The sequence below is a fragment of the Lepisma saccharinum genome, chromosome 21 (genome assembly GCF_977018435.1).
Source record: "Lepisma saccharinum chromosome 21, izLepSacc3.1, whole genome shotgun sequence".
NCBI lineage: Eukaryota > Metazoa > Arthropoda > Insecta > Zygentoma > Lepismatidae > Lepisma > Lepisma saccharinum.
This window is the reverse complement of record NC_139249.1, coordinates 6,283,445-6,295,342: the sequence shown is the minus strand read 5'-3', so window position 1 is coordinate 6,295,342 and position 11,898 is coordinate 6,283,445. Positions and strand designations below refer to the sequence as shown.

The 11,898-nt window shown below is 35.9% G+C and overlaps 1 protein-coding gene across 3 annotated transcripts in view; it reads right to left on the bottom strand.

Moving 5' to 3' along the window:
• Positions 1-499: 499 nt before the first annotated feature.
• Positions 500-11,898, bottom strand: part of ytr (U4/U6.U5 small nuclear ribonucleoprotein 27 kDa protein yantar) — a 38,236-nt gene continuing 26,837 nt past the window's right edge. For 2 of the 3 annotated variants that reach the window (XM_083142387.1, XM_083142388.1), the window contains 2 exons: positions 9,144-9,246; positions 1,027-1,165 (listed from right to left, as the gene is read on the bottom strand). In XM_083142387.1, the coding sequence (XP_082998513.1) occupies positions 9,146-9,246 (101 nt within the window). In that variant the 3' untranslated portion in view covers positions 1,027-1,165; positions 9,144-9,145. Of the gene's footprint in view, positions 1,166-9,143; positions 9,247-11,898 lie in introns of all 3 variants that reach the window. The other variant, XM_083142386.1, reaches the window with a different exon arrangement.

Below are 11,898 nucleotides of genomic sequence, written 5' to 3'. Positions count from 1 at the left end.
AGAAAGAGTTTCATTTTTATTTGTAATTTAAAACCATAAGGTTTAGTTGACAGACTTGATATTACAGTGGAATCCTGGTTTTACATTTTCCTGCATTATACATTCTAATTGTTTGTCCCAACATAGCAAAATGTTACAAAATTTTCCTAGATTTTACATTTTAAGATTTTTTTAGAAATATAAAATTGAGGTTCCACTGTATATATGCAAAATCAGTATTATTGCCACGTTATTTTGTTAATTCTGTGGAGATACCAATGACATATTGGATTTCATGTTTGATTTAGTGTATGTTATATTTTATCACTGTGTATTTGCTTTATGCATTGTTTAGTTTATGCATACAACAATGAATGTTTACAGTTTAAAGCAGCAACTAAAAATGCACACTTAATATGCATCAACATACATAAGAGTATTTTGAGTACATCACATTATTTCATAGGAAATCAAACATAGTATCAGAAAGTGTGATCGCAATCCTCAAATAAAAAATAAATTTGATGAAAATGAAATTCAAAGGTCTTTATTACGAAAGGAAACCTTCTTAGCCAACATGACTGTTCGACAGAATACACTCTAAATTTCCAAACATTTACTAGAAGCTGCATACATACTAAAAGTATTAGAATTACTTTCTGGAGTACTTATTATAATATGAATACAATATTCCAACAGTATTATCCTGCATTATGGAAAAAATACAGAAAAATAAAAGATTAAAAAAAATAGAACTAGTTTTTTCAGTAGAATTAGGTGCATACTTTCTGAACAATTTTAATACGCAAACAGTACACTTACAACATTCATAGTGTTCCACTCGAATCCATTCTGTAATGCTTATATGTAGATAACGTTCATGACACTCACAAGTGATAAAGTAACTTAAAAGAGAAAAGAGTATACTACAAAGAATAAACATTGTTCACAGAACTTCACATGCTCTGGAATAATTGCTTTCGCACACATTATGCAACGAAGTCCAACGGTCTGTTGAATCCTCCCTTCCGGTTCATGTACTGGCGATACTTTCGTTTCAGAATAACATGAACAGTACCCAAATCATTTCCATTGACCTTCTTCCCTTTTGTGGTATCAAAGGTACAAAATCCCATTGCTTTCATCATTTCTTGTTCTTCTGGACTCTTCCCCTCCAGGTCTTTGTCTGAAAGATAAAAATATATTGTGCTAAGTGAATGACATTTTATTTTTCCCTGCAAGGAAATGACACGTGGAATTATCTTGAATGCTTCTATACCAGAAATGAACCAAGATCTTAACATATATATGTAAAACATTAATAACAATCATTGAAGAGCAATTCTTATTAATACTTAGGGCTGACCCGATGATACCCTACTCTTTAACAATTCCTAACAATGCATGAAAATAGTAACTAAAGTTATTCAAAATGTTCATTAATATAAGTAGGTTGGTGTTCCAATTCAATTACAAGAATTAATTTACCAGTTTTTATACTTCAAATATTCAAGAATCACACTGGATTACCAAAATACTTCTGTGTGATCACAAAATAGTTATTCATCCGATACTGGTGAAAAAAAAATGGAAACTTCGAACTCTTGCATAATTGTCGGGGACTTTGTGAAGGTGATGCATGACATTTTGCAGACCCTACAAAAAGATATAAATCCCAGAAATGTATCGGTAAATAAAATCCAACCGATACCACTGGTATCGACCGATATATCACCATTCGTATCGGCTCACTCTGAGATTTTAAATATCCATATGGTAGATATTGAAAAATAAAGCATTCTACTTTAAAATGATTATTGAAACCCTTGATAAACACATCCTCTATTAGCAGAACATTTTTCAGCCAATTTTATTGTTGGATCAGCTCTGATGACAAACCAAATACACAAACCCCCGTACACATGTCTTGTAGCATGTTACAAGTGGGAGGTTAAAAAGATTTATCTTCACCTGCTAAACAATACTTTCCAATGGATGAAGAGCATGGAGAACAAGACTCCTCAAATATCAACTAAATTGGTCCAGAAGATAACGTGGAAAGTGTATTTCTGCACAGTCTTACGTATGAAAAAATTAACAATTTGCTGTGACAATGCAGAAACCCACATAAACTTATGATTATGATGCACAATATTTGAAATGTCAACTTTCATCCAGACACCATATTTATATAAACACCTCTATTATTAGAATGACAACTTATGCCATTAGTAGTAATTTTATAAGTAATAACTAACAGAATAAAATACTCAAATATAGAACTTTGCTATAAATACCATAGGTCTAGCTATATCCTAATTGCTAATGATATATTAACAATAATTTTTTGTTCCAACATTCACATGTTGTTACACTTTTTTAGGAGACATGTGCCAATTTCTTGCGCCTGAATGACTGTATTTTACCAATTCATAAACTCAGAAAACAACAAAACAAGTCCATTTGCTACAGAAAAAAACAATAAATTATACAGGAAATTTTTTGGCCCGTCACTGGAAATGTAGGGAAATTACTTTTACAGTAGGGATGTATGTGGTGTGCCCAATAACAAACTGCCCGATGGAACTTGGCCCTTAAACACTTGTCGTGCCACCACTGAACTTTATATTAGAATGGAATGCTAGCAGCAACACTGATTACCCACGAAAGGTGGTGATTACTTCTTCCTGTCAAAGTGGGAAGAAAACAGGTTATCCTATAGACACCATATACGAGGGTCGTTCAAGGAAAAAGTTTCCCTTTTCATTTTGGAGAAAGTACGAGCCTGATAAATGAAATGAAACTAGCAATGTGTTTTTCGTCTTTCCTCTACATTTACACACTTGCAATGATCGTGCAGGCTACCGTGCATGCGTGAGTCATGCAGTGAGAAACGTGCCCTGGCCATAAGGAGTAGCAAGTCATGGCGGAACAACTGTTTTGGTGGTGTGGAGTATTGTTTACAGAGTTTTTGAAGAAAGGGGAAACAGTCAATGCTGCACGTTATTGCCAAACACTGGAGAAAGTGAAAAAAAGCAATTCGCCGCAAACGTCCTTGACTCCTTTCTGCTGGTGTCATCCTTTTGGATGACAATGCTCGTCCCCATTCGGCAGTACTAACACAGGATAAACTTCGAGAAATGAAATGTGAAAGGTTACCAGACACACCTACAGCCCTGACTTGGCCCTGAGTGAAGCTGAAGTCCCAGCTGCAGGGTCAATGTTTTGACACTGATTTGGAGGTTCAGACAGCCGTGAAAAGTGTTCTTCGTTCCCTGGAACCCAAATTTTTTGCAGATGGCTTTCAAAAACTTGTGCAATGATGGGACAAATGCTCGTGCCACCTTGAAAATTATGTTGAAAAGGGAGAAACGACCATGCTACTTGGTGCAACTTGATTCTTGTCTGTAACTTAAGAAATACATTTTTTGCAACATAGGGAAACTTTTTCCTTCAACGACCCTCGTATTTCATCCCCTTTTTGCATTCCTATAAACGAAAGTCAAATCTGAAAGTAGATTTGATTTGATTTGATTTGTTGTTTTAAGTCCACTTTATGCACAGTAAGGCTAATCGGGACTGTACCTACAGTTTAAAGTGGGATCCGAACCACTTGTGCCTCCTCCGGGTATCGAACCTGGGACCCCTTGATTACAAGGCGAAGACATTACCACTGCGGCATCGGGGAGGCCCGAATCTGAAAGTAGACATCTTCTTAAAGTAGACATATTCTTAAATGTTTGTTAGCCGGATCAGTATATGACGTAGAATATTTCAAGTAATTTATGTACTATTTCAAGTGTTTAGAATGGCATGGTCATGATAGGCTCTTGAATATACTGATGGTCCACATGTTCATCAATGTCCATTTCTTGCCTGTGATTTACTTGTACAATGTGGAGCAGCATCAGATATATATCCCTTACAAGCAAAAAAATATAAGACAGTAAAAAAGTTCTTACATAACGTGCCTGCAATATACTTGGTAAAAACAACACAAAACACACAAACATCACGATAAAAAACACTAAGAGTTTGTAATTTACTCTGATAAGCTTACTTTTCATGATTTTATTCTCGCGATCGATTTCACCATTTGTCTGGTGGCTTCGACAGACTTGAAAAGTAAGCTTATCAGAGCAAATTAGCTATCTTCGCATAACTGCCAAATAGATATCTTTAGATACAACTAAGAGTTTGTCCAAGCTTTCGATTCCAACTCTGAATCATCATCAGAGCTGGTCGAGAGACGACGAAGTGGACGTAGTTAAGGTTCTGCTGGAGCTTCTTGATGTGTCTGCCAAAGATGTTGGTGCAGTCTTGCAGTGTTGGTAAATTCTTGTTTGTTGAGATTGATGGCTGACAGAGATGTGTTTTTAAGTTTCACCATGCTATACCACGATAAAATAGTTTTCCACATAATTATAGGAAGGTGTACACAATATTAAAAATTCAAATACTCTCTATGACAATATATGTGGAAATCTTCATTCACAGTCAAACTGAAAAACCCATCTTCTTCTGCCATAAATCTCAATAAACAAGAACTTACCAACACTGCAAGACCTCAACGACATCTTCTGGCAGATACAGCAAGTAGCGCCAATGAAGTTCAACCGCATATCCTTCGCAGTCTCTCGACAAGCCTAGATATTGATTCCGAGATGGAATGGAAAGCTCGGACAAACTCTTAAAGTGTTTTTTATCACGCTGTGTGAGTATTGATTTTAAAAATATAATCACAACGAAGAGAATAAGTGATGATTAGATGAAATCAATGAATTCATGAAGAAGCACTCATTGCAAGGTCAGAACTTGAACACAGAACCTGTGATGGTGAGATCGGGAGTAAATTGCTCATTGCCTTCTGCCACTGAAGTGAACGGAGGAAGGATTGCCGAAGTAAAAATAAGGATAAAGTCATGTTAGGGGTGTCAATAAACTTGAGAAAACTGAAAGAACAATGCATACAGTCTAGCTAATTATACAGTTCAATGGTAGCAGCAAAATTCTCAATACCAATGAGCTTTTAATAAGGAACTCTTAAAAATACAGCAAAATTGTTATTTTAATCTTAAAGTTTGTAGTGTTTCAATATAGTTGAGGTACTCCTTGTTAATGTTTTTCAAATAAATTATAGTTTATTTTATTAAATGATGTCATAAAAATACATAGAAAAAATTGTCTGCCTCAGTTTATCAACCCTCGTAACGTAATGCAATGAAGCAAGAGAATGGCTTCACTTCTGCATCATAAAGATATCTTTCCAGTTAAATACAGTGGAAACTCGATTTTACGTTTTTCAGGAAACCAAGGTGAAATAACAAAATGTAGAAATATGTAGAATCCAGAAACGTAAGATTGGGGTTCAACGCATGCCACAAGCCTAGATGAGTATAAATTGTCAATTTTCAGATAAGAAAGTCTATATTGGCCATTATTGATAGAGAAGGGACTACATCTCTATTAGAAATACATCCATAAAATCAGTTAGAAGACTAACAATGCTGTTTTAATCTCTAGCGGCCAGCCGGATGCGATTTCGACCAGCAGCGTGCGGCAGCAATTAATGCACCATTTCTTAAAAACTACACATGATATTTCCATTCTGTCTTTTTTGATCTTTAGTATACATACGAAAGTATGGCAAACTCGAATTACAAAACAATATTTACATTTTTACTACTATTAACAAGTTTTAAAAAGTGTTTATTTTACCTTTGTTACCACCATATTATTATGGGATAGATTTCTAAAATTGGCTATAACTCCAAAACTACTGCATTTTTAAAAAAAATGTGAATTCCACAAGCCAGAATGAGTAAAAAGCAACATTTTAAGCAACGTCCGACAATAAGGATTCAGGGGGTAAGCGTGTGCAAAGGCCCAATTGTCGAAATTTGCCCAGATCACGTGTTAGCACATGGCAGCAACTAATACGCCATTTCTTGAAAACTATACACTATAGTTCCGTTCTTTTTTCTTTCTTTTTCTTATGTTTACGTCTAAATGAATTATATACAATATAATACATCCATTGTTACTATTATCAACAAGAGCCGTTTGAAAAAAACTCTTTGTTTCCCTTTTGTTACTATGAGATAAATTAAAGATAAAAGGCTGTAACATCTCAACCACTGCATCTTTTTCAACAATTTCAATTCTAAATGTAAGAATGAGTAAAAAGCAACATTTTAATTAACATCCGACAATGAAGGGTCCAGTTACATATCCTCATACATTGGTCTTTTGTCATGCTTCCCTCCAAATTTGGTCCATCCAGCGTCAATAGGGCCAACACTAGAAGCAAAAATTCCGGGTATTGTTCCCAAGCTGGCAACACTGCCGGTTCATAAACTGTTATTTTTAATCAAGGAATATCAGTCTGATTTCAACAAAACTTTGCACAGTTGCAGCAATGTACGAGGCACATCCAGAAAGTAAGTTTCCCTATTTTTTTCCCGTGAAAGTAAACATAATGAGCCGTGTAAATTGTGCATGCGCAGCAGAGCTAAGACGTATCAATCATATGCCAGGCGGATAGATCCCGCCCGGTGCCAGTAGCGAGGCAGCATTAGTCCGAAGTGGAAGCTCGTATTCCTTCTCCCGCCGCATACCAGTAGCGAGGCAGCAGTGGTCCGAAATGGAAGCTCGTATTCCTTCTCCCGCCGCATGCGAGGTTTGGTAATGTGATAAAGTTCCTGAATGCACAAAGCATTGCTCCAATTGACATTCATCGTCAGCTCTATGAGGTCTATGGGCCGAACATTATGAGTAAGCAGATGGTGCGTCCCTGGTGTCGGCAGTTTTCGGAAGGTCGTCAAAGTGTCCATGATGAAGAGCGCAGTGGGCGTCCGCCCCTCATCACTGATGATCTGGTTGAGCTGGTGCGGCAGCGCATCGTAGAAAACCGTCGCTTCACGATTACGGAGTTGAGTAGCCTTTTTTTGCAGATATCGCGATTCGTATTGCATGAGATTGTAACGCAGCGCCTGCTGTTCAAAAAATTGTGTGCCAGGTGGGTGCCGAAAAACCTGACATCCGAACACAAAATGAAACGTTCAGGAGCAGCACTGACATTCCTGCAACGGTACCATGATGACGGCGATGATTTCCTCGACAGGATCGTCACGGGCGATGAGACGTGGATTTCGCACTTCACCCCGGAAACCAAGCAGCAGTCAATGCATTGGTGGCATAGTGGATCTCCGTTCAAGAAGAAATTCAAACAGACGCTGTCGGTACAGAAAGTGATGTGCACCATGTTTTGGAACAGGAAGGGCATTTTGCTCATTGACTTCCTCCCCAGAGGTGAAACGGTGAACGCTGACCATTACTGTGAAACACTAAGGAAATTGCGAAGTGCCATTCAAAACAAGAGGCGTGGCATGCTTACTGCAGGTGTTGTGCTCCTCCATGACAATGCTCGTCCACATACGGCTCGGCGCACAGCAGCTGTGGTTGACAGAATTTGGCTGGGAGTTGTTTGATCATCCACCTTACAGTCCTGATCTGGATCCCAGCGATTTTCACGTTTTCTTGCACCTCAAGAAATTCCTGTCCTCCGGTGAGCGTTTTGGCAACGACAAAGAGCTGAAGACGTCTGTCACACGCTGGTTCCATTCACAGGCGGCAGAGTTCTACGACAGTGGGATCCAAAAGTTGATACCACGATACGACAAGTGTCTCAATTCTGGTGGTTGCTATGTTGAAAAATAGCTGAACCTTTGCTGTACCTGTTGCCAATAAATGGTTTCCTGAAACTGTGTTGTTGTTTTTTTTAAAAAATAGGGAAACTTACTTTCTGGATGCGCCTCGTACCACCGCTACATACTACATTTTTCATTCCCTTTGGTCTATTGAGGGGGCGGAATGTCAATTTTTTAAAAAAATTCAACTTTCTTCTTCTTTTCCTTCCTTTAATACTAATTATTGGAAGGCACAATGTATAAATTTTACCTCTGCCAAAAGCCCTGTCTTTAAGAAAACAAAACAAATTTCATCTGTCTAAGACAATTAGTTCTGAAGTTACGATTTTCTTGGTATTTTATGGCAAGTTTGAAAAGCGTGTATTTGAAATGGCTCTCCCTTCAAAAGTCCAGCACGTGAGAGGTCCAACTGCTAAAAGTTAATAATATAACATGCATAATAGGGGTGAAAATATTTTACAACTTTTTGTACCTCACCGATGGCATAGTGGTTATGCTATTGCCTTGTAATCAAGGGGTTCCAGGTTCAATCCCAGTTGAGGCACTTTAAACTTCCATTCCGTGCATAAGTGAACTTCCCAGGGTACATTTATTTCCATGTCTGTCTTGCATGAAACACTGAGTAATATACTTCAGTTACGCTTAGAATTTTGGCAGTGTTGCCAACCTCTGACGAGCACAAATTTTCAAGCCTAACCAGGAAGGGTACTAAATATATACATTCCAAAATAAAATAACTGATACAAGTATATATATATATTTTTACTTAACAGATTCATAAAAGTCTGATATTTTGGGGAAAATACGGTGGTTAGTAAAGTTTCCATACTTTAAAAAAATGGAATAAAACTTCAAAGCTGGTTAATTCCTTCCAGAAGCTTAAAGCCACAAGGAACAGTTTCAATTTCCAGCCAAACACGAGGTTCTGGAAAGACCCTACAGCATTACCCCTATGGGAGTATTATTTTACTAGTTCTCTTTGAAATATCAAACTTCCATTGGCGTAGAAAAACACACAAAAGGAAAGAGGACAGGTTGTAGATTTTGTTTGTGGTGGGCAAAGTCAAAACTTTCACAAGCTGAAATTGTTTCTTCATAAGGAATACATATACATGTAAGTAAATTCTGTAAAACCTTATTCATTATTTTTTTACAGATTGTATCTAGCTTAATCAACTTAAAAAACTGCTTCCACTTGCAACATGTGGAGAAATTCATCCTCTCTTGTGCAATAATGTTCATTTCTTCAGTAGTATTAATGTTATTGAAATAAATGGACGCCTAGTGCTAAACTTCGCCTTAAGAAAAATAATACAAAGGTGAACATGTTCAATTCCTAAGAATTACTGAGACATGCATGTATAAAAAAAACTTCAAGTAAAAAGATCCAATGAATGTAATAATAGTAAAAATGACATTTATTGTACACTTTTCCTAGAATTTAACTTGGATTACCTTCAATCTATTAGTTTTCCCTTTGAAGTATCAAAAGCACAGAATCCCATTATCTTCTTCATTTCCTCCTCTTCAGGTGACAACTTTACTTCTTCTTCCTTTTCTGGAAACAAAAGATCCACATCTCAAATAATACTATGTCAGAATGCACGTCTCTGCTACTGGACATAGGTGCAGTTCACAAAAAAAGGGGAGGAAAGAATACACGTTCCAATTTAACTCAACTGAAAAGAACAAACACTACTATACAGCCTTATATAATCCCTTAAAATTTCACCAGGTCCACCAGTTTCTTTACTTAATTACTTTGTGAATGATTTTGAAGAACAGAATTGTTCCCAGCTAGCTATTCATACATGCTGCCGTAATGAAGACGTGTTCAAGCTGTACAAATTGCAGGAGCGGGTCGAAATGAAATTTTGGCTAATACCGATAATAAAGTAGCAATATAAAATTTACCGATACCAATATTCTACCAATCCGATATAAAATCTTAAATGTTTCTTGAAGGACATGAATGGTTCATTAACCTCCCTAATAAATATGTGTTTTAAGGTGATTCCAATGTTTAAAGAAGCTGCATATTTAGACAGATACTTTTTGAAAAAGTGGGGCATGGAAACTTATAATAAAAATGACAGAATTCTGCACTAAATTTTATCGTTTGGAAAGTTTGATCACTTTTTAACATTGAAATTCAGCAATTTATAACATTTTTAAAACAAACTTTTCCTCCTACTGTGATTAACAATGTTACAGTCAACATATAATATAAAACTGCCAAAGAAAAGTGCACAGGCATAGCGCAGCAGTGAAGCTATCAGTCATGAGTATTCTGAGGTTAATTTTAAACTGATGTGCTATAAATTCTAATTTCATTATTTTCTTTTTCTTTTAAACCATTATATGATCACATGTGCACAAAGTAATAAATGGCGACCACACTTCTCATTTCATTATATTCTTTTTCATTTTAAGCCAACTGATCATGTGTGCACACACAAATAAATGTCGATCCTCCTTCTTTCTTTGATGTCAAAGAGGCAATCAAAATGAATGTATTATCTTAGGGTATATTTATTCTGTAGCTTGGCTGCTAGCATATTCCAAAGCCATGAATATGGATCTCAGGCAATAAAACAAACCGATGACATGGTCTGGAGTATTTATCCTACAGTTGCACTGCTTGCAGAAGTAGCAGAAGCTATCTTCTATAGTGAAGATAACAAACTACTATCTGCATCAAAAACATTTGAGTGCTTGTAAAATTGAAGTCTATGGAAGGAAAAATATCACTGATGTGACTAGCCATGTGAGGGTGTGTTTTTGTATGTATATCTTAGTGTAGCTTGAGAAAGTTCTGGGAAACCAGAACAAAACGACACAGATAAAATCAATAAAAAACACTAAAAATAACTGTTAGATTATCTTGCATGTACAAAAAGAGGTTATGCGAACCTTCAAGAAGAACATTGATATTCAAGTATCTATTTCTTGATAAGCATTAAAATCTGAAAATTATTCTTCACTCCATTTTCTTATTAAATGAAATATTCACTAAAAAGTGTAGTTTTTCTTCCAGTACTTACGAAGGGGAAACTTAACATTCTACAGTTCATAATCAACTGTAGATATAACTACAAGATTTTTGCACACTTTAAGTCAGATTATTTTTGCACCTCTATTGAAAAATCAAGTACAGATCTTCACTAGATACTTGAAAAATTGAAATTTTAGGTAAACATGCAAATTTAAAATGTGTAACTGCAAATTCAATGGACTTGTAAAACAACATTTGTATAACACATTTGATCCAAATCCACAAGTTTGATGTTTGTATCTCACGTATGACCAAAGGTATTAATTGAAATGTCATATTTTTAATACTGGTTTACACGTAGCTACACACAATTGAATTTGACTTACATAAACTCGCGAAAAACTAACTTTTACGAACCTTTTTGTCTGAATCGAGAATATGAAGAGTTAAAATTACTTTGTCTTGCATTTGTCTAAAAGCAGACACTTATTTCTGGCTTTCCCATGAGGTATATTTGACTTTCTCCTCCCATGGAGTATAATTTGACAAGCATGTAAACAGAGGGCTCAATATCTTTGACATGTTTATCAATTCTGACAATGCAGTACAGCAGATATCCCTGCCGTGATTGGATCTGTAAAGGTCTTTCCACCTACTCTCAATTTTTCTTTCCATGCCACAACAATATTGTTACTTTGGTACCCAGCTGTCTAGTTTTTAACATGGGCAATTTTTATTTCATGCTAATTAAAAAAATAAATACGTGTACTGTTTTCAAGTAATAGACGGCCTTTGCTATGTTGTTATGGTATTTTTATTCTGAATTGAAACCATCCTTGTTGATGGAGCAGGGTTTATTCAAAGTATGCACGCCATACTTTCTCTTATTTCTACCTCTGTAGTAAAAATGTGCTAAGTACGTTTCACCAAAATATGGACTTAAAATTGAAAAAAATTATATTTTTAATAATTTAAGACACTACACGAGCTTCATAAACTACAGTACGCTTACATTGACATTAATTGTAAAACCAACACAAAATGTGTTTTCCTTTTTGGTTTCCAAAACAATGAATAAGAAAATTTTGTTGCAGTGTGGAGGCGATGCTAGAGCCCTCATTTTCTATTGTTGAAAATTGTAAATAAACAAAAATTTCAAGTGTTTTACAATAGCAAAAGCAAACAGTAGGGAGGTATAAAATTGAAGAAAAACAA